Source organism: Euphorbia lathyris, chromosome 1 (genome assembly GCF_963576675.1).
Source record: "Euphorbia lathyris chromosome 1, ddEupLath1.1, whole genome shotgun sequence".
NCBI lineage: Eukaryota > Viridiplantae > Streptophyta > Magnoliopsida > Malpighiales > Euphorbiaceae > Euphorbia > Euphorbia lathyris.
The window spans coordinates 90,464,919-90,489,994 of NC_088910.1; the positions used below are offsets into that span (position 1 = coordinate 90,464,919).

Genomic DNA, 25,076 nt, shown 5'->3' on the forward strand with positions numbered 1-25,076 from the left:
CTGCTTGGGTCCGGAAATTAACAAAGTTAACATCATGTACTTTCGTGTCATACATAGCCATGGCGGAAGGTTATAAACAACCATTATGACTGGCCAATACGAGTAGGTGCTGCTAAGATTGCCAAATGGGTTAAAACCATCTGAAGATAGTCCTATCCTAAGGTTCCTAGGTTCACTACCAAAATCTGGCCACTTAGTGTCAATCATTTGCCAAGTTGGGGAATCAGCTAGATGTCTCATCAATCCATCCTTTTTCCTACCAGTCGAGTGCCAAGTAAGTTCCTGATCGGTAACTGTGGACTGAAACATTCTTCTAAACCTTGGGATTGGTGGAAAATACCATAAAGTCTTAGCAGCTACCCCTACCTTCTCTGTATTATCCCTAGCTAGTTTCCACCTAGAGACATTACATGATGGACATCGAGTAGCACCCTCATTAACATCTATATACAAAATGCAGTCATTTGGACATGCATCAATCTTCTCATATTTCATCCCTAAATCATGAAGAGTTTTTTTGGCCTCATTGGCAGACATTGGCATTTCATTCCCATCAGGAAGTAGGGTGTGAAACAACAATAAAATGTCAGTATAACAAGACTCGGTCAGACCATGTTTAGCTTTTAGATTAAAGGTTTGTAGTAAACCATTCATCTTGGTGGATTTAGTACAACTAGGATACAAAGGCTTGTCTCCATCATGAACAAAATGCATAAATTCATCTGACTCTACTGAGCACCCATCTTCTTCTAAGTCTCTCCCTAAGTCATGGTTCATTTCAACTGTTTCAGAACTCTCACCTATATGATTTGAGTCTGCAATAGAACACTCACCGTGCCATACCCAAGTTGTATATGTTTTCATAATTCCATTACAGATTAAATGATCCTTAATAAAGTCAATACTACCACCTCTAAGGTTACAACATTTGACACAAGGATAGAAAATATAGTTTGAGTTTGTAGCATTAGCAGTTGCAAACTTCAGAAACTCTTGTAAGCCTATTCTAAACTGTAGTGATCTCCTATCAGCCACCATCCATGATTTATCCATCTTGAACAAACATAATCTATAATCAGTTGTATTTTAACTAATAATTAACAATAAGCACATACATTGACAAACATAAAACAGCAGAGAAACCCAAAATGTATATGAAAATGTATCTGCAAGACTATAAACCCAGCATCAAAAGTACATTAAAGAATCATCTCCAAAGTAAACACAACATCAAAAGTACATGAAAGAATCATCCAAAGTAAACCCAGCATCAAAAGTACATGAAAGAACCATCCAAAGTAAACCCAGCATCAAAAGTACATGAAAGAATCATCCAAATAGAACAGCATTGCCAAAAAAACCAGATAAACACAAAAAATAACTAGATATACTAAAACCACATAAAACCCTTATTTCAGAATGTCAATACCCAATTTTAAGCAAACAAACTTCGAATTATAGAAATAATATGTAGTAGATTAAGTCAAAACTAACATGCAGATAGTCTAATAATTTCAAGAACAATCGTCATAAACATAGCGTAATGTGTTAAATAAACCCTAAAACGAACCTTACCGAGATGAAGAATTAACGAGTTAGAAGACGATTCACCCGATTGAGAGAGATAAACCAAGCAGGAGAAGAGAAGGATCGAAAGACTGGGTTTAGGCTAAATTGGCCTTATATACCCCGTTCTTTTTTTAAGCGCGCAAACTAAAAGTTAGAGTTTTTGCTCCCCCGCTTTTCTAAGTTTTGGTTGCCGCTTTTTTATTTTCGTACAATAATGACAGTCATTTATTCGAAGTGTCGTTTGATGCTTAAGTGACTTTTCCATTAAAATCGCATTCTTTTGGGATGACAGCATACTATAATCGTAACGTCATCTGAGACGCGAGCGCATTTTTTATTTCGCCTTCCGATGACATAGAATTAAAATACTTTCACGAAACATATTCAGACGACACGAAAACAAATGTCTGTCATGTATCTTGTGTCATGTGAAAGGGAAAATGGCATAGTGTTACTTAATGTCTCAATTTCATTTGTTAAACGTTCAGTGAATTTTGCAGCTCATAGTCTAGCAATGGCTGTAGTTTCTAAGTTTGTTCATGGAGAATAGGTTGGCCCTCCTCCATTTCTTTCAGATATTCTTTTAGCTAATTCTAATTAATAAAGATATTCATTGATTAGAAAAAAGTTAGTATATAAATATAGATTTATCATTAAATGTATATTTAGCAAAAGGCTTAATATATCTGTGGCCACTTGAATTTTATTAAAATCGTTGTTTCGCCTCCAAAATTAATAAAACCTTTGAATTGACCCCTAAATATATTAAAAGTGGCATCATTAACCTTTCATCACAAATGTCCGGGGAATTTCATTTCCTTCCATATCAGCTAATTTGAAGGTGGCGGGTCCTATTTTAACATTGATTCGATAGGGACATGTCCAAATGACTCCCAATTTGCCTTTTCCCTCTGCTAATTGGATTTTACCTACTTTGCATATCACTAGATCCCCCTCATTCAGATTTACCTATCTCGTATATTTATCATGGTACGTGGCAATTCGTTACTTGTAAGTCGCCATGCGGATATAAGCTTTGTCTCTCATTCCCTCTAAGTTGTCCAATCCTTGTCTCAAATTTGCTTCATTCTACTCTTCACATTAATATAAGGTTCGGTCGCTAGACGAACCAATTTCCACAAGGATGACGACCTCTACTCCATAAGTAAGAGCAAACGGAGTTTCGCCAGTTGCAATTTTAGGAGATGTACGATATGCCCACAATATGTTCATCAGCTCGTCTACCCAATTTTTCTTTTTATTACCCAGTCTCTTTTTTATCCCTTTGACGATATAGTTCAGTTAGTGACTTCCATCATTACGTTTGACTGAGGGTAATAGACGGATGCGAACTTATTCTTGATGCCCCAGCCTTTATAAAAGTTTTTGAATTCAGCACAATTGAATTGGGTTCCATTGTCAGTGATAATAGTGTGGGGTACCCGAAATGTGATATAATGCCTTCCATTATGAAGTCAATGATTCTATCCATCGTGATGGTGGATACAGCTTCTGCCTCGATCCATTTCGTAAAATGATCCATTACTACAATCATAAATTTCATTTATTTCGCCGTGGTTGGGAAGGGTCCCACAATATCTATCCCTAGGTGCCGAACGACCATCCCTCTAGGATAGGCCTCTAAAGGGATTTGGGCTTATGGTTGTTGTTTGTATGGAGTTTGTAGTTATGGCATGTTTTGATGATTTTTTGTGCGAGCTACTCTACATTTGGCTAGAAATATCCCATCAACCGCGCCTTTCTAAAGATGGTGGCGGATGCTTCATGTGCTCCATAGACCCCATCATGTAATTCTTGCAACACATTGTGACCTTCCTCTTTAGAGACGCATTTTAGCCATGGCCGACTAAAGAATTTTCTGTACAGAAGGTCATTTATAATTGCATATTGGGCAACTTTTTTCACTAACCTTCAAACGTCCTCCTTATTTGCAAGTGAAATGTTAGCCTTTAGATATTGGAGGATAGGGGTATGCCAATCCGCTTCACCTACCATCGCATTAGCCTTATCGGCTTCACCAACCTTTATCTCAATACCTTCACCCACCTTCACCTTCCTTGCTTCATTGGCTTTCTCCTTTTTTCTGGGCTTGAGTTTCTTTTAAAGGCCCTTCCTTGGTAGCCTTCCTTTTTATAACCTCCAACTCTAAAAATAACCCCAGGGGCAGGATCATCAAAAGTTTCAATTGACTTATGCCTAGACTTGTGTTCAATACCTTTAATAGACTCGACAATAGGTGCGAAAGAAAGATGCTTAATTCAAAGAGGATCTTCCTTCAAAGATGTAAGTGGAAAAGTAGAATTAGTATCCTTCTTAATGAATTCTAAGATTTGAACTCTAGAAAGTATGGCAGAGGGAGGAGTCACCATAATTATTGCAAAAACCTGCTCCTAAGACATAAAAACTTGTTCTCGAGTCTAGAAGGTTGTGTTAGCACCATTTTATATAGAGTCTTAGGTATATTTTAGGCCTTATTTATGTGCTTTTATCACCTTTATGCCCCGGTTTATGATGTCTTCTCTCTATTATCTGTGTGATGTATGTTTTGAGTTATTTTAGGAATAATCAAGCAAGAAATGGAATGAAACGAAGCAAAAAGAGGTCAAAGCTACATACTACTCGGTGAGTAATCCACCTATGCTCAGCGAGTAACATACTATTCGTTGATACCTCTCACCGTACGACTAGTCAACTTCCACCTTTTTTCCTTACTGGTTTCCCCCTTTACTCTGTTTTTATAGAGGCATATTTTTAGTGTCGCTAGAGGAGGTTGGATCAATTTCTTCTAAAGTCGAAAGCTTGCGAGAATTCTTCCTCTTCAACAATTCCATGCAATAAAAAAGAAAAAATAGGAGAGAAAGAAGACTTACACTTTACTGAGGGGAAAACGGAAGCTTTGAGCACAGTACGAAATGCCAAAATCTTGAAAGGAAAATTCATCGTCAAAGAGTCCGCTTATATAACCATTTTTCAAAAAAAGTAGGTGAGAGGTCATCATCAATGAAGAGACTATTAACTTCAGCACTTCTTGGAAATCATGAACCCTTTCTACATACATTTACCTAGGTTAATAAGTTAAAATCATGTGTCAAACGTTTCGTGGAATAAAACATCGACCATAATGATGCCTGCTAAGGAACACTGCATACCTACTTAGGGCAATGGCATCACACAACGCAATGATCCACCCACTCTAAAAGGTAATAAATCACATGTGAGGCAACACCCACTTCCTCATTCTAAACAGAAATGTCCAAAAGGACCAAATATCTACATATTATCGAACCATTCTTGAAATGACACTGCCTCATGAGGCCTCCGACAACCGAAATCCTAAAGAACTTTTGGAGTCAAGGAGGGACATCTAATATCATAAAAATAATATCAATATACACGTATCCTCGTCTAAGACTAGCATGGACGTTCGAATGAATGAGAGTCGTCATATTAGACAAAACAAGAATATTGGCCCTCATCAGACACTTGGACCAACGGGAATACATCTGAATCTGACTAGAACAAGAACTTGTCAATCTTGCTTAGGATTAAGGAATCCCAAGTCGGGTATAATGCAAAGTGCCTAAAATACATCCATAAGCTGTCTTTTGAAGAATCTATAGAGAACATTAAATTATGGATTTACCCTTGAGCATCCTATAAATACGACCTAATACCTGAATCAATGTAGATATACATATATATTGCAATTACTGCCAATTGATTGATACTTTGTCAAAAACATGAAAGTGAAGCTATCGATGAAAGGTCTCGTGCTGATCATCTTTTGTCTCATTTCAAATACTAGAGATATTACTTTAGGCAACAGAATATTAACCCATAGATTTTCTTGGATCATACACTAAGAATTTTTATGTGGTATACTTTTTTTTTTATTTTAAATATACTTTTTCCGTTAATGATTATTGTTGACCAAATTATGAATAAAAAGATAACTCAACTAAAGTTTATATGATTTATAATTTCTTCAAATTACACTTATATCTTCTAAAGCAAATACTTACATTGAATTTTTTTTTTCTTTCCAAATCAATTGTTGAAAGAGACGATCAATTAAATTGGTCCACAGAAATAAAATTAAAATTTCCAAACAAAGAATAATGTTGTATCTTCCTTATTTTGAATCATCAACCATCCATAAATATATATATATATATATTATAAAGATTATAATCAGATAGTGAAAATGCTCTATTATTATTATAAAAATATAAAGAAGTAAAAGAAATGAAAGGAAATTAGATTATGATGAGGAATAAAAAGGGTGGGAGGGACATAAGAAGGTAGGAGATGATATGAGAATGTTTTATTGTGATGACTTTCCTATAAGAAATGATGATGTTGCTGCCTACCTTTATTTCAATTGAAAGTCATATGTAGACACTTTCTTTTCACACCCAATCTTTTAGGAACCTATTCTATTCATGTATTTATATTCATGTGTATTGATTGAGTATAAATACAATTGCAATTTAGAATTAAACAAAGACTAGAAATCTAGGAGATAATTACAATAGTAATCTAATAATAATATGTGAAAGGATATTAACAAAATAATTAGCAGGATATTAACAAGATAAACTCATAGGATAATTCAAAGATAATAGGAATATTATCTCTAACACTCCTGCAAGCCGATGGTGAGAATGAATTGACAGATGTGAGCAAAGAAGCTGAAACCAGGCGCTTGCTAGAGCCTTGGTAAGAATATCAGCAAGTTGATCATCTGTAGGAATGAAGCAAACTATAATGAAACCGACGGTGACTTGCTTTCTAACAAAGTGATAATCGAGTTCAATATACTTAGTTCGAGCATGAAAGACTGGATTGTTGGATTGCTAGTGAGATAGATAGCCTCAATGTTGTCACATCAAAGTTGTAGAGGAGTAGGAATAGGGCAACCAAGATCGTTGAGTAGAGAGCACAGTCAAAGTAATTCTACAGTGGCATTTGCAACTGCTTTATACTCGCTTTCTTTAGAGGATCATGATATAGTCGGTTGTTTCCTTATATGCCAGAAGACAACACTATTGCCAAGAAAACCACAAAATGCTCGAGTCGAGTGTCAATCAATGGCATCCCTCCAATCACTGTTAGAGTAACAATGAATATGTTGAATCTTGTTGGTGGAGAGAAGTACACCATAGTCCGAAGTACACTGAACATAGTGAAGTATCCTTTTGACACACTTCAAGTGCTCATCAGTAGGACTATGCAAAAATTGACAGAGCTTGTTAACAGCAAATGAAATATCAGGGCATGTCAAAATTAAATACTGAAGGGAACCAACGACACTCCTATATTCATCACCATACGCGAGACGAGTGCCCAGTTCTTTTGATAATGTGGGCATGGTTGCCATAAGAATTTGAGTCGGTTTGGAGTCAATCAATTTAACCTGATCAAGAATGTCAGTAACATATTTTTCCTGACACAGATGAACACTTTGTTTCGTATATTTGAGTTCCAAAAAATATATTCAACACGACCCAAGTTCTGAATGGGAAACTCTTTTTTAATATGCGCAATGGTGGCAAGAATCAGAGTAGAGGAAGTGCCACTTACCAATATGTCATCAATAGCAAAGTATGTAGAGTTTGTGCTCACCTTGAGTCTTGACAAATAAAGAGTGGTTGACATGAGACATTGTGAAACCAAGATGTAGAAGAAAGTTTTTTTAAGACGAGTAAACCATTCCCAAAGTGCCTATTTTAGACCATATAAACTCTTCTTAGTTAAACACACATGATTAGGATTATTAGTGTCAACAAATCCCTGGGATTGCTCCATAAAGATTTGTTCAGAGAGGTTACCATGCAGAAATGTATGGGACACATCCAATTGATTGACGAACCAACTGTGTGATGCAGCAAGTGTAAGGACTGTACGAATGGTAGTAGCTTTGGCAACGGGGCTAAATGTCTCCTTATAGTCAATACTAGATTGTTGGATAAAGCCACGTGCCACTAGACGAGCCTTGTGGCATTCAATAAAGCCATCAGACTTTCGTTTGATACGAAACAACCAACGAGACGTAATGATATTGTGATTGGAAGGTTCAGGATCCAGAATCCATTTACCATTGTCCATGAGAGCCTTTATTTCATCTAAAACATATGGGATCAACATTACCATTTGGGTGAGACGCAGTAAGGCCCTCAAACTTTCCACGGAACTTAAGTGTGGAGCTTCGGAGCATTGGATGAGCATACATAATCATAGTTGTAGGAGAAGCGATATATGTCGGACTAGTAGAAGTGGAGCTGAATCTGAGCCATCAATAGCAGCAATGGTCTGCGGTATTGATGAGGAGAATAATTCCGATGAAGGTTGTAAGGAAGTGAAGTAAGAGAAAACTTACCGAACGGTCGCCGGTGCTAAAGTCATCTGTTACTGATTGTGTTTCCTCGATCGATGCCCGTGTTAAACAAAACAGCATTGCGATTGCACAATTGTAAAAGGTGAAAAGGCTAAGAATTTAGTTGGGGAGGTTTGGTGGATGCTAGGGTTCAGAAAATAAAAGGGTTAGATTTTGGTAAAACATTAATTAGTTAAATGAGTTTATCCTTTTAATTAGCAACTCAAATCATTTATTAAATGAGTTAGATGATATTTATCACCCAACACATAAATGGGTCATCCTAATTCATTGAAGTGTAAGTTATATGAGTTGTTAAATGGATTGTGATGCATTTTGATATCCCTGGTATTATGGTATCATAGAGAAAAAAAAATTAAATATGTTAAAGCGGTTGAACCGAAGATGTTATTTAATCCCTGAAACATGGTTGTTAAAGTCATCGATGTTAAAAAAAAAACTTAGAAGCAAAGGAAAAGAAAAATTACTGGACGATGGCATGTGGTACAGTCGTTGGATGCTGGTTGGCTTTCCTTGGTCCACGCCGGTGTTAAAGAAAACTGGGTTACGATTGCACGATTGCAAAAGGGAAAAAGATGAGAATTTAATTTGAGAGATTTGGTGTAGGTTAAAGTTTTAATGGGAATAAAAGTAAAAGGATTGGGTTTTGGCAACATATTAATGGATTAAATGAGTTGATTTTTTAAGTGGGTTACTAAACCCAGCCACTAATTTATACTTCTAGCCCCGTGAATAGACCGAACTACCCTTTGCACTAAATTTGAAAAAACTCAAAACCTCTCAAGAACCCTATACGATTTTTGCTCAAATCCGGACAAATTAGTGAACTGAATCATGGATGGTGACAAAAGCCGTAAAGGGAAAGCTAAAGTGGTAAGATTTACCGTTTTATTTCGTTGATTTTTACATCGAACTGAAATCTGTGGGGCTTTTTTTGAATTCACTGGAATCGCAGTCTGGCGTATGAGCATCACGCCCGACCTGTGGTTCCAGCGTGAGACAATCACGCCCGACCAGTGGTGCGGGCGTGATAGGCACAGGCCCGCACCACTGGTCGGACGTGATGCTCATACACCCGAACCGCAGGTCGGACGTGATGCTCATACACCCGAACCGCAGGTCGGGCGTGATGCGCTTACGCCCGCACCACTGGTCGGGCGTAATGTTCATACGCCCGACCAGTGGTCTTGGCGTGATTCCCTTACGCCCAAGGTTTTTTTTTATAAAAATTTACATTATTTAGTGTAATTTAGTGTAATTTTATTAATTTAGTGTAATTTTATTAATTTAGTTTAACTTTAGTATAAATTTAGCATAATTTTTACAATTTTATTAATTTAGTGTAATTTTATAAATTTAGTATAAATTTAGTATAATTTTAATATAAATTTAGTATAAATTTAGTATAATTTTAATATAAATTTAGTATAATTTTATAATTTTAGTATAATTATAATTATTTACAATTTTATTAATTTAGTAGTATTTTAGCATAATTTTATAACTTTAGTATAATTTACATTATTTACAATTTTATTAATTTTGTGTAATTTATAATTTATATGTTACCATTTTTTATTAACTATATGTAATTTTTTTTTGTAGACGGAGCGGCCTACTAGGGGTGGCAAATCCATCCCGTCATCTGCTCGTCGTCTAGATATGGACGGCGAGGATGATACACCACGCCATACGAGATTGCGTGGTATTGATATATCCGGTCGTAGGCGTAGAGGGGCTGCGACAGACCAGTTGAGGAGGGGACCGATTGTGGAGCAGCCCGATATTGATGGATCGGAGGGGGCGATAGATTTTGATGACAGAGAGCCTGATAGCGATACTTTTGAGGACTACCTGGATGTAGCAGCCCGGGCAGTGCGAAAGTCTGCAGTTGCACGTGATCGCGAGGTTGAGGATAGCGATGAGCAGCCGACCCAGCGCGTAGGAGGTCATTTTGCGAGTACATGTATTTTTTATAATTTTAGTATAATTTTAGTATATTTTAGTATAATTTTAGTATATTAGTATAATTTTAGTATTTTAGTATAATTTTAGTATATTTTAGTATAATTTTAGTATAATTTAGTATAATTTTAGTATTTTAGTATAATTTTAGTATTTTAGTATATTTTAGTATAATTTTATAACTTTCAGGGACAAGCAAACGTCCCAAAGCTAGTGAGGACGAGAGCTGACTAGTTACTGGACCGGTGGATGGTGGCCCCGTTGATGGTTCCGTGATTCCTAGTTTTCTAGGACATGTTGCCTCACGGATGTTGGGAGGAGAGATTCGGTCGTTTCTGACATGCTACAACAGATCATCAGCATGTCGAGATTTGTGTCAGTGGTTTTCTGGTGCGTCATCCAAGGTAAGAATAATATAGTGTGTCAACATTTATTGTAATTCGTATTTTTAACTATAAACATAAAAAACATTCAGTAATTGTATAAATTGTATATGTGTCATTTTACAGCTGCAGGAGATGATCGAGAAGACTGGTTTGTCTCACCTTCCACATGCCATGTTTAAGAACCTCGACACTCCGCTGTTGACTGCGTTCGTGGAGCGGTGGCAGCCCGATACGAACTCCTTCCACATGCCGTTCGGGGAGATGACTATCCAGCTACATGATGTGTGGCAGATTCTTCGGATCCCGATCGACGGTCCGATGGTGTCCGAGTCTCCCACTACTGAAGGGCTTCATGCCATGTGCATGATGATGTTTGGGGTGAATCAGGATCAGCTTCTGTTGCCGGGCTGACATTTATGGGGTGGTGGAGGTGTATTTGTTCAGGCTGTACACGGGCTTGTCACCCAGGGTAGGGATGACGCTACTCGGGCCACAGCGTGGATGTGGCTTATGCTTGGATCCACTATGTTTGTTGACAATAGTGGAGATAGGATTAGACCGGCCCATCTTGTTGAGGTTTACGACGGTGTCAGCGGGGCAACTGGACTATCATGGGGGTCTGCTACACTTGCCATGTTGTACCGGCAGCAGAGGATAGCGAGCAGAGGAGACTGTTCATGTATATGCGGATGTTTGACCCTACTGCAGGCATGGATATACGAGTATTTTTCGGTGTTCCGGCCGCATAGAGGAGCTCACTTGATCCCAGCTGACCATGCCCATGCACTGAGATGGGAGGTCGGGGTACCAGGCAAGACGACCACCCGACTAGATACCATACGCGGGCAGCTGGACCGTATGACGGCGGCAGAGGTATTTTATAAAATTTTAGAATTAATTTAAGTATTATTTATAGTATATTATTATTTTTTATTGAGTATTATTTTTTTCAGGTGACGTGGTTGCCTTATGGTCTTGTCCCCGATGATGATCGGCTTCGAGTGTCCTACGCCGGTTGGATACGGTGTAGAGACATCGTCGAGCCGTATATGCCCGATCGAGCGCTGCGACAGGTCGGATATACTCAGCCTATCCCAGCTGAGCGTATTAGACCTGATAAAGCAGTACGACCATGGAGATCTATAGCGTATAAGCTCACGCATTCCTTAGTCACAGTTGAGGATACCTGGCGGAGATTTCCATCGGCTCGGGGGCATTAATCGGAGGAGATGCCGACCAGTTGGATACGATCCCACTGCCTGTGATCCTGCTTATATGGACTGGTATATGCGATATTCGCATCCTCATCTCCTTCATGCACCACAGGCTGGACCGGTACAGCATGCTCGCGCCAACAACGAATTTGTAAGTTTATTATTATTTAGTATTAGTTTATATGTGTTTAATTTTTAATATTTATTTATTAATTTTTTTGCAGTGGGTTAGCTGGTTGTGGCGTGTCACCCAACTAGCGGCTACCCACCGATCTAACGAGGATGCTCCACGCATTAAAAGGAAGATGGATGAGTTTATGGATGCGTGGCGTCGGACGAACTAGATTATTAACCGTAGTTCATTTAAGTGTGAATTATATGAATTGTTAAATGAATTGTGACCCATTTTAACACCCCTAGAATTATGGTATTAAAATAATCTTTTCTAAGTCTCTTAAATGGTTAAACCGAAGATGTTGTCAGTTATTAGTTGTCTTTCCTTGATCGATGTCGGTGTTAAAGAAAGCAGGGTCATGATAAATTGGGTTGCGATTGCACAATTCTAAAGGCTGGGAAAGTTGAGAAGTTAATTCGGGAGGTTTGATAGAGGCTGAGGTTCAGATAGAATAAAAGTAAAAAGAGTTGGGCTTTGACAAAATATTTAATTAGTCAAATACATCCATTTATTTTTTAAATGAGTTAAATGTGTAAACATATTTATCACCCCACGTATAAATGGGTGATCCTAATTTATTTAAGTGCGGGTTAAATTGGTTGTGATCCATTTTAACACCTCTATAATAATTATATTTACATAAAAAATATATATTTTTCTAAATCTGTTAACAGAGTTGAACCAAAGATGTTATTTAATCCCTGAAAATAGGGTTGTTAGAATCTCCGGTATTAAAAAAACAAACTCAGAACTGGATAGTCCGTTGTTTAATAGATTGATCCTTTTAATTAGCAATCTCATTAGTTTATTATATAAGTAAGATAAATCAACTTATTTACTATCGAATTATAATAGGTCATTCTAATTTATTTAAGTGTGCATTATATGAGTTGTTTAATAGATTGTGACACATTTTGACATCCCTTTATATCCCCTCTCCATGTTGAACTTAAGGCGATTCTGGTTAGTGTCCCCTTAGCACGAGAAGTTGATTCCCCAAACATTCGGGTTGGTTCTGAGTTTTACAGACAATAAAACTTCTTACAGAAGATGTCAAATTGCTCCAACTGGATTGGTATTCTTCTGGAGGGCTTTTTACATGAATATCAAGAAGATGCAAATAACTTCATAAACCTCAATGGATGTATTACATGATAAGGATTAACCTCTTTAAATTAATATCTTGTATATATCTCTAATATTTATTTGTAATTATCTATCAGTTATTAGTTGTAATTATCTATTAGTTATTTGTTGTAGATCTTTCTATTACAACAAACTTATCTCTGTCTTTTCTAGGTTTGTATTCCTATTTATATTGCTGCTCTTTATCAATAATATTCACTTCAACTCATATTCTCTATATTACAAGTGTCAGGCCAATACCTAGGCCCACCAACAAACTTCATGGGCTTCTCCTGATGTAAATGCTCTTCTTTTTTTAAGAGAGAAATGCTCTTCTTTCTTAATACTAGTACTTTATTTGTTTATTTTTCAAAATATATATATATATAAACAAACTGTATGTGTAGATATAAATTTCTTTTCAAAAAAAAAAGTGTAGATATAAATTTTAAAATACTATTATATAAAAATCTCACAAGGTTAAAATTAATTAAGAAAGTTATTGGAATTCATAATATATGAAATAAAATCGCTAATTAGTTTACTAATGGAGAATGAAGAAAATGTGGCATGAGGTATGTATAATAGATGTATGAATTAATTATGTAATTAAATTTGTTGAGGCATTTCCTTTCCTCCTAAAAAAGCAGCGAAAAGCACAAGAGACCTTTCTGGCTGTGAAAATGGAGCTTCATGAGACGCCCCTCTAATCGTAGCATAAGATAACATCATATCACCATATACTTGTGTCCATCCACCAACCTGAACATATATAATATATACAATATGCTTAATTTTCGACTTAAATCATTCAATTTCATCTAATATTTCAAGTTGTATCAATAAAATAATTCAATTTTAATTTTATTTCGGCATTCTTAACCCCTAAAGATTGACTAGATACGTACCTGCTTTCCCTGAAACCATGTCCTATATGGAACAGTTATGTTAAGCCCGTGTTCCTTTGCCAATCTATCCACAAGTGTCCTTGTTCCTGTCAGCGGCAGCACTGAATCTTGGTCCCCGCTGCACAAGTTTTTAAACATAAAATACTTTGAAAAATATCAAATAAATTATTAATTTAACCCTTAGAGATAACCAGTGTTTGTGTTTTATACCTGTAAACCAGAACCCGAATACCAGAACTGATAAGGTCTCCAAGTACAGGAATCATTGGTATCTCCAGATTTTGCATATTGTATCTCACCACACTATCATCAAAACATACAAATAAATTATTATTATTAACTCAAAAGTTCCTTATAATTCTGAATCTTTTTCCTTAGATATTTGATTATTTCTCCAAGTCTGCCCACAGCCGCAGCCTCATGAAATTATAAGAAAACTGCAAGTTTTGATTGTATTGGAAGGAGGAAATGAATTACTTGCTGCATATAGTCCATTGATTGACACCATGAAGCCGAGCATGTAAAGCATTTTGTACATCTTTTCTGTTTAAATAGGTGCTTGTTTCATCTTCAACACAGACATTAATTTCACCCATGTATTCCTGCTCACTTTTGCTACATCAACATATATGTAATTCTAATTCAAACAAATATGAAACTTGAGAATTGGGGAAATCACTTACCAAATGATTTAACTTGTGGGATTGTGATTGAATCGATGATAAGCAAACATCAAGAGTAATATCATAAGTGTCAATGAATTTACTAATTTCTCTAGAGACTTGGCGGTTAACTCTAGAACAATCAAGTGAAAGAGAGCCAGTAGCTGCATATTGTCTCCTGATTTGAGAAAAGTTGCAAACGGTGGTAAAAATATCATATGTTGCATCTGATATTAACCCATGAGACCATAAATATTCTGCTCTTGAGTTGAAGTCTGTATTGAATTCTAATAGAGGATTTCCTAGCTGCATTACATAGTAAATGTAAGAAGAAGCAAAATGACAAATCAAAATAAAAGTTGTTATTTTTATTTCACTCACTGCTATTCCTTTGAGGTTGATTTTTGCTTTGGATTGGACAATTTTATGTGCAAGCTGAGGGACATAGTGACCTGATGAAAATAATGAGATGAGATTCAGAATTCGATATGTTGTATTTGACAATGACATTGTTGTTAATTAAGGATTGGATTGAACATGCCTGCATAGCTCTCCCCAGTGATGAAGAAATCTCTGTCTTTATACTCAGGGAATTGGGTAAACCAGGCTTCGAGGAATGAAAGATTATCTTGTGCTATTATTGCAAGAATTAGACCCTTTTTCATCAGTTCAACATAAAGCAAAAAAGTGTAGCAGTGAGTAAATGGTGGTGATGCAATAAATAATTTATAAGTTATAGAATTAGAAACCTGTAATCTCATCATTAACAGAAGTGTAAAAGGAGTGATTAGCAGAGTAGGAGAAGCCAACTCCTGCAGGTGATTCTAGGTACAGCATATTTGCTTCTGTAAAACGAAAATTAAAATGAATGAAAATCGTAACAAATTAAGAACAATGACTCACATCAATTAAGGTTGACAGGCAGAAAATTTTAATTTGAAAAGGCATCGTTTAAAGTAATCAACTACTCTAATATCCTTTAGATATTGTAGGCAACTTAACGTATCTATGTATATTAGAAATCAACCTTACTGATAGGGCCAGTCACTCTCCCTCCCTATTTCCCATGTGAGATTTGGTTCATTTACGTCATCATCGTCATTTCTTAGAGGTGTTCCCTTGCTCAGACCTACTCTAACGCCCCACTCCGGACTAGGTCGTTATAGTCCTCTACCAGCTTCCATCGGATTCGTCCCCCGAACCTAACATTGTACGTGGAGAGTCGGCTCTGATACCAATTGTAACAAGTTAGTCAAATACCACATAGGTATTGTCCGCTTTAACCCAAATTTAACATGTTGGGCCTCATGACTTTAAAACGTATCTGCATGTATTAGAAATCAAGCTTAGTAATAAGTTCTAATCACTCTCTCCATTTCTGATATGGGATTCAGATCATTCCTTCCACAACATTCATCCCTTAGGGTTGCTCGTTGTTCAGGCTTTCTACCCTAACACGACCCACAACAAGATTGTTATTGTAACAATGTAACAATCTCATTTAACATCATGTAGATATTGTCCGTTTTTGCCTAAATCCAACACCTTGGAAGTCACAATTTTAAAATGTGTCTACATGTATTAAAAATTCACCTTACTGATATGCTTCAGTCATTCTCTCTCCATCTTCGATATGCGATTCAGTTCATTCATGTCTCTATCGTCATCCCTTGGGATCGCTCTAGTTCATTCATGTCCCTCTCCCCATCCCTTGGGATCGTTCCTTTTTTAGGCTAGTACGGTCAATGAGCGGAGAAGCTCATGACTGGCTTGTTGTTCGACTCGATAAAAGCTCGACCGTGTTTGGCTTGATTTATAAACGAGCCGAGCTTGAACACGATTTTGAAGCTGGATTCATAAACGGGCGAGATTGAACGTGATTTTGAGGCTCGATTCATAAACAAGCGAGCTTGAGCATGATGAAACTCAGCTCGAAAGCTTACGAGTAGGCTCGATTATTTTTTTCAATAGCAGTATTTCTTAGGTGGGACAAACTTAGGATTTTGTCGAAATTTAAAATTTTGATATCATTGATGAATTAAACCATTTATGTTTTTTTTATGTATTAAATATTTAAATTTGAGATTGTTTCATTTGCTAAACTTGATATTATTTCATTTCTAGAAGGTGAGTTTGTCTGTGAATACAATAAACGAGCAATAAACCAACTGTTAGCGAGTATATTGTTTATTTGTTGACGCACGTTGCTCATAAACTTACCTATGAACATAATTAATAAGTTATTATTGAGCAAATTTCATAAACAAAACTAAGGAAGTGCACATAAGCAAATTTCATAAACATTATTAACGAGTTATCCCCGAGAAGCTCATGAATGGATAATTTCCTTAATGAACTGAGGATTTTAGGTTCGAACAGAACTTGTTAATCTTTTATCGAGCCGAACATGAGCAGTCTAAAATTCGATTTAGAGTCCTGGTTAGGCTGTCTATCGAAGGGCCACCCACTCCGGAGGGGTAGTTAGTGATTGATTAACTTGGAACCCATTAATCAGATATACACTTAAAAACAACAAGAAAGCAAGGTATAGCAATAAAAGCATGAAGTTAGTATAATGAAAGATGTACCTTTATTCCAGCTATAATCATTCTTGAGAAGTAGGTCTGGAGTTGGTTTAAAAGGTCCATGTTCACAGAAGGCTCCTGCTCCGATCGATGAACAACCAGGTCCTACAAAATAAGACAGATTTGATAACTTCCTTCCTTCCTTGAGGGAGGACCATTTAATTGAATCTTATAAACAAAAAATACCTCCATTTAACCAGAGGACAAGAGGCTTGGAAGATGGGTCAGTTTCTGCTTCAACAAAGTAGTAGAAAAGAGCTCTCTGCTTCTGTTTATCTACACTTATATACCCTCCATATTGCCTGAAACTGCTCTCCGGTTGACCAGGCAATGAAAGGATATGGTTATCATGACCCTTTGAAACTGATTCTCTTATTAGAAACACTAAAACTACTGTACAGATTATTGTAATCCACTTCTCTGCTTTCATTTTTGCAACTGCCGGAGAAGGTGGAGATATGGATTTGCCTTCTCCCTCTACACTACAAAACTATGTTTCTTTTATCCCAATATATTTCACAATTGTCCCTGATTTATTGAAAATGTTGGTTTTTCCCCTCTAACATATTATTTAGCACATCAAAATTGGTAAAATGTTAATCAGTACACTGAGATTTCACCAATTTTAATAAGTAAAAGGCAAATGTTACATGTGGCAAAAGACAAGATTAAAAGACAAATAGTTGCGTAAGCTTTTGTATCTCACACTTAAATTTTAATTATGGTTTATTCTTTTGAAAAGCAAATATAATCATTAAGAGTGTTTTTTATTGTGATTAATAAAAATAATGTTTAACATTTTGTAAGGTGAAAATCTGGTTATTTATTTACAGAAAATGTAAAATGTGAGTTTCTTGTGACTTTGAAGTTTGAACAAGAAGACATGGGTAAAAAGCTGCGTATAAATATTTATATTATCATGAAATCATGAATAGGAATGGAAATGTTATGCATAAAGAAAGAGAGAGAGAATGTGTGCCCGTGATTCCTCACTATGGACAAAAAAGAAAGGTGGAGGAGCATGTGGGCATTTTCTTGAAAATATCTATCTTTCTACTTCCCACCATTTCATGTTTTGGTTCACATGCACTTCATGTGAATTACCATTCCATCCATTTCCCTACACTTCACTATCACCTTTCTACGCATCAAACCAATGTTTTAAAAACCATATCAGATATCGAATCGGTATATTAAAGGATTCAAAGGTCAATGGATTCAACTGGTTAACTTGGACTAGTTGAACCGAATGACATTATATATAATAAAATTCTTTTTAATTAAACATGAAATTAATAAATTAAAATTAAAAACCAAAATATTGAATTTATATTAAAATGAATTTAGGTAGGTTAGAGTTAGAAATGTATATACCGTTTGTATACAATGTAATATAAAAATTATAAATTAAACATAGAGAAACTATAATTTATTAAATGCTATTTGTTTTTAAATTTTAACCTAAAAAAAGAAAATCTAAGCCATTTTGAAATTTGAAACTAGGGATAGGGATATATATCTCTACCACATAATCAATATATTAAAAAAAAAATATTAGGATAGGCACACAGATGAAAAAAGTTTAAATTTATGAATCTCACATCTGTGAGGAACAAAAGCAAAAAAGAAAGTGCACTATAAAAAGAGTAGGGGTATAATTTTAACTTAATAAAATATTATATCTTTTTTAACTCAAATCGGGGTGAAACCGGTACGCCAGTTTCACCCGGTTTCTATGAGGTCACTAGTAGTACATTAACCGGATCGAATGTTTGGCCGGTTCGCGTTCAACCGGTTTGACCGGCCGATCCGGTCCGGCTTTTAAAATCATGCATCAAACCCTTCAAGTATTCCAATACTAATCCAATGTCTTTTATTTATTTAATAATACCCAAATCTTTTTTTTTTGTGCAAATATAATCTAAAATAAAGTGTTTCTATTTTACTAAATTTTATACATTATTAATTACTTAAGTATGATTCGTTAAGAGTGTCGTTTCCAAATCCTACAAGTCAAACAAGAAGGTGTTTGCTTAATCATAGAGGAAGGCTATCCAATCGTTTAAGTCAATTCTAAAGATAGAGAAAACAATAGCATTAGGACAAGTATTGCATTGAGAAGAGTTCCATAAATTGTGTAATGCGTAAAGCATATTTTTTCAAGGGACTGAGATCCTTTAAATATGAGTAGAGGATTGCTAGTCTAATTGGGAATAAAATGAGTTTTTATCTAAATAGAAAAGAAGCCTAAGTGAGTCAGGTCTACGTAAAAGTAGGAGAAAAACGTGCCTGCTCATAAACTTCCTAAATAGACCATGAATGTGGTATCTCGTTTAGAAATGAATCGTGTAATCTTACTGAGATTTTTGAGATACTCCACATTTAAGGAACCATGGTTCCACTTCAAAATAGGGGTTTTAGCTGATTAAGGTTGTTGAAAGAGATTAGTTCCCGAATGAACGTGTCTTTAATTACTCTATGTATATCTGTTAGTAAAATGTTTGTTTCTCTTTCAATACTACTTCATTTTATATCCATAATTATTCCCTAAACTTATAAAGTCCCAAGGAATCAAGATTCCATCATAAACCCGTATCCTTCTTATGATTTGTACTCCAAAAAATTGGTTTTCTAAATCAAATGAATTTGATGAAAAATAGTATTCTTAGATTGATTCCTGCATCTCTCCAACTCTTGAAAATATCGATTTATCTCTATGATTTGTGGATGAGTAAAACATTTTCTTTAATGAAAATAAATAAGTAATTGCTCAATTTGATAAATAATTGTAAATAGTGACTATTTGAATGAAAAAAGAGGAAGCAATTTGTTATTTCTTTTGAATTATTTATTTTCTCTCTTTTTCCTTGCATTTTCCTTTTATATTAATATTTTTAAATTTTAAATTATGCACCAACAATAGATTTCCTTTTAAAATTTTTAGGAAGTTACTAAGTATATGACTTCACGTAATGTCTAAATAATAATGAAGCAAGAGCAAACCAACAAACTCAAACATAAACAGTTAGTTGGAAAGATAGCGACATTTTTTATAAGTCAACATGTGCTCGAGCAAGCAATGGAGGTAAGTTCGATGCAAGAGTCGCTTACGTACATCAACCGTATGTGTATGGTACGTTAGAAGGTGAAGGAAACATTGATTTTCCCACTCTCTATTAGCAGCGAGCCTACTCTACTGGATTATCGGGTCGGATTAAGACAGCTTACGGGGCTTGCATGGCACAATGGTCTTACCCCAATCCCATATAAGAACTCTTTGGATTCAGTCACTAAGGTTGGTAAACTTTGGCTGCCTATCGTACTTGTTCCTTTATCCATCCCATATCTTTGTAGGGCTAAGGGTAGAATTATGTCTTTCGGCAGGAGGACAACCAGACAACGAAGAGTTGGCTGACAGAGCTTACTCATCCAAGGGGGAGGAGAAGGAAAAATTCTTATATAGTTTCCCTTGCATCATTAATTTCTCCTATTTACTTGCAACTATCATCATACTTCTCTTGCAATGGAAAGATAAATATCAAGCTATTAGATGTTTACCCTGAAGGTCCGCTTTGATCCAACGTGTCTTGTAACTGTCATCCGGTTCACTACGTTGACGACCTTTGAGACTTGGGGTCGGATGTACTCTCGCTAAGCTAATGCGTATTGGTTAATCTTGGGGGCGGGTCTACTTTTTAGGGAAGCTTTAATGAGTATTGGTTAATCTTGCACCTGTAATAGTCTAACGTGCTAAAAAAGAGTTCCATTTGCATTCTCGTTCAAATCAATATTGATACCCATCTAGAGGAAATACAAGACCATACATGGTTTCTTATTTTCTTATTCCCCTATTTCGTGGATTAGTTCCAATATCAAGATCAATAGAGGAGAACTCAAATCAATGCTCTTACCAATTATTTATCGGCCTTCAAAACTTCTATCTAGACAGAATAAAATTCATCATCAAAATAAGAAAATGAATTCACATACAAACTCTTTATTATTGTTAGAATTGTTATTTTATTTTTACATTTTTATTGTTTGTATTTTTTTATGTGTTTATGTCTTTTTGTTTTATTTTATTTTGTGGAATGATGTGGCTTTTTTGTAATTAATTTTACTGAATATTTAGTAGAAATGAGACCTATTCCAAAATCTATGGGTTCAAGGATGTATAGGATAAGATTTACAACTTTGTTCTATCATTATGGGATATGAAGACCGTTGAAAATTATGAGAATGAGGATGAGTATACTGGCTCAGGATGTTTTATTTGTTGATATTAATATTGATAATGATAAAGTATATGGTAAAATTTGATGGATAGTACTTTCATATAAATTTTTTTATTACTTGTACAAAGTAATAAAGTAGAGTTTGAGAAGCATTTTTATATTGTAATTTCATAAAGATGTTATTGATGAATTTTGTTTTATTCTATTACACGTCTTTTTATTGTGTCATGTCTTGTCACAGCTGCTGCATTTTATTGTCATATTTGTCTTCTTTTCTCAAGTTGCTTTAATTCTAAGTTTTGGTTTTTTCAATGGTGATAGAAGTATGTTTTCAACAATGTCCTGAGATATGAGCCAGTTTATCTTGATGGCAATGGAGTATTTTCCCTTGATATGATGATAACATATTCTAGCTTATGTAGTACTCAAAGAAGTATTCGTACGTGTCAATGTGAAACTTTTTTATGCATTCCAATGCATGTTGTTATGGGAGTTCATCAATTTGGAATCTATAATAGTTTTGTGTTTTCTCCTTGTAAACTGTGTAAATTTTTCCTTTGGATGTTACTAATGCGAGATTTACTTTTAATGGTTTAGCCTGCATTTTAAAGAAAGATATTGCATGTCAATACATTTATTTGATGTGAACAATATGTAAACCGGGTTGGAGTTACTATTAGTGATTTTTTAGTTCCTTTCATTCGCTTTCAAGAACTGCAAGTCACTTGCGTGTACTTTCAATCACAGTTAGTCTAGTGAATGAGGTTGAAAGTTTGTTTTGAATTTTTAACGAGTTAAACTTGACTTTCTTCCAATTTCATTCATTTTTAACATAATGTGAAATTTATTGAAGTTGGTTGTAAGTCATATATAATTCATTAGACCCCTCAAATGATTTCAAAACATTTCATTCACTTATACTGAATTTAAGCCAATTTCAAGAAATGTCAAATACTATTATTTATTTTTTATAACTGAAAGTGGATGTAGGTCATGTGTAAATATATTTATAGTTTCAAAGAAATTTCAGTTTGTTAATATTTAATGTGATTTTATAGATGTTGATGTTTCTCAATCATATTTTACCTCCATTGTCAATGTCTCTATGTCATTTTCATGTTTTCATCTATAAAACCATTGTCAAATTTTGCATAATAAAATCATATTATATACATATTTTATCTTTTGTTATCTCTTAATAGAATTTAACAATGTTTTCTATTATTATTTTGTTTTAGTCATACTTTGTTTCTACTTTGTATTTATCACCATTGCAATAATTTCATATCAATTATCCAATAGTGAAAATAGTAGAGAGAAAAAGAACCTAGCCTCCCCCAATAAATATGCAGTTAAGTTGTCTAACCTAATAGAGAGAAATAACATAAGGATGACGAAAGGCTGCCTCACAAACTCTCTCTCTCTCTCTCTCTCTCTCTCTCTCTCTCTCCGATCGATTTAGCCGCTATTAGTTCGTATGTAACCCCCTCACTAAGATCACATGATATCTCACACAACATCAGTTATAGACATGCTTTCAAGTCTCAATCATATAAATTTCAATCTCATATAAACTTTACATATTATACATAAGAGAAAGCGTTTACAATTTACAATACATGTTTAAGTCATTATCTTATATAGAGGATTTACAAAACAAAGTACATCAAAATACTCCAAAATGCCTAGGCGAGAATGGACTGATACTGCCGGTGCAACCTTAAACAAGAAGAACTCCACCTAACCTGTAAAATCTATTGGCAAGGGGTGAGCTTCCTACTCAATAAACATATTACACATATATGTATACAAAAGTAATGTAAAGAACACATATCAAAATATATCATCAGTACCAAGTTAGAATTTTCAATAGAAAGATATTCACTTGTTTCACTTATTATAGTAATACTTATTTTAATAAGTAAGGCCTTGATGTGCTACGGAGGAGTTAAACTCAACTCACGTACTTATATATCTCAACACATGTGCTTCCGGCTCACAATATTCGGATAGCACTCTCAACTAGGACCATTTCACATATCCATCTAACCAAGCTCATATTCATTTATAATTCAACCATTATTCAGTTCCAGTATGTGCACAAGGCTCAACATGCCACATTTACTCATAACACTGCAACGTACTTAATCATATCACTTTCTTATCTATCACAATGTATCACAAACACTCAAACATTATTCACATAATTCACATCAGATTCAACCACAACTCACACTCAACAAGTCACAAGCCACAATACATTCATACACATATATAAGCAATATGCTTACCGTCGCACTCAGTTCGATCTATTCTACACGATCGGGTGTGCGTTCAATTGCACATTGTCCTCTTAATGTCATATAACATTTATACAATTAGTCTTAACATAAACTTAATGAAGATGTAAACTAATTCATGCTATATGATTTACAAGACACTAACTCCACAAATTTCATGTAATCTAGTCCTTTTGTCTTAGATCATCACATGACCTACTTGCACACATTCTGCCATAACTTTCTCTATATGAATCCAAATGCCCTGTTTCTTGAACCTACTGAAACTAGACATATATGGGTATAACATATCCAAAATTCACATTAATATCACTTCTACACAATATATGGGATGCAAAATGATTCTGTCCTGTTTCCAGCCAAGAAACAAACTATCCAGCTTTGCATCTACCATAATTCATTCAACCTAGTTCACACTAAACACAATGGATTTCCAAATCCTTTTACAGAAATATACTTAAAGTAGTTAGGAACATTTTTGTATCAATAAAATTTCCCAAATTATAACTCTAAGGTCCTCAAAATGCTACATCAACATGGCTGCCTCACATTACATTCAATTTCGAGGCAGTCATGATCCATCTAGGTTTTCTTCATCTATATATTTAAATAAAGTCTCATATTTTACAGAGAGTTTCTTAACATATATATGAACATAGTTTATTCTTTATGTATTTCCAAATTCGAATAATATCAAGATGAAAAACATGTTCCAAGATGATTGAAAGCAGTACCCTATATTTCTGTTTAGGGCACTTGATACATATCTTTCATTTAGACATCCTATAACCACTTTAAACAACACCAAAACTCAACAAACTCAATCATAACTCATCTACAACAAATCCTATCATCATTCCTAGGTATTTCACAATCTCAAACTCATAGAAAACAAGCTAAAACCGCATACTAACCTTCAATTTGTGTCTATCACCTAGTATGCTTCCTAACTTGACTTGTTTGGCTTGAAAATTGAAGAAATTGGAAGACTTTTTTTTTTTTTTAGGATGTTAGGATATTGAAAATGAAGGTTTGTTGAAGCTATGATCGAAATTGTGGCTGAAAATAATAATAATTGAGTTATGTACATCTTTTTAAAAGTGAAGAGACATATTTTGTCTTACTATTGGGTGACACCTCATGCTTAGTGAGGTGTTTGCTCACAAACCTCAAATTCAGCCCTCCAAAAGTGTAATTTAATCAATTAAGGACATGTTTGTTCATTGATTTAAATCCTAACTCAATTAACCAATCGTTACATCTTAATGAGACACTAATCACCTACTAATCGCACGATAATCGCATTATGCATACGAAACTTCTAATGACAATGAGATGAATCTAAAATGTATGTATTCAATCATGAAAACATATATGAATGTGGGAAGACTCATATTTTGAGGTTTTAGGGATGTTACATCATAGATCAATCGTGTTTTCTCCTAATTAACCCCGTCGTAGTGAAAATGTGACCAGTAATACAAAATTCATGGTGATCCGTACTTCCGTTACAAATCACATCAAAGATTATCTG

General features: G+C 35.0%; 1 protein-coding gene across 1 annotated transcript; it reads right to left on the reverse strand.

Moving 5' to 3' along the window:
• Positions 1-13,338: 13,338 nt before the first annotated feature.
• Positions 13,339-17,537, reverse strand: LOC136206304 (serine carboxypeptidase-like 45). The gene is made up of 10 exons (XM_065997310.1): positions 17,194-17,537; positions 17,011-17,112; positions 15,172-15,267; positions 14,964-15,056; positions 14,804-14,874; positions 14,444-14,728; positions 14,238-14,362; positions 13,971-14,063; positions 13,761-13,878; positions 13,339-13,614 (listed from the first exon to the last, which is right to left on the reverse strand). Exons 1-10 carry the CDS (start codon positions 17,435-17,437, stop codon positions 13,462-13,464), a joined length of 1,380 nt encoding a protein of 459 aa, XP_065853382.1. The 5' UTR covers positions 17,438-17,537; the 3' UTR covers positions 13,339-13,461.
• Between the last annotated feature and the right edge of the window lie 7,539 nt (positions 17,538-25,076).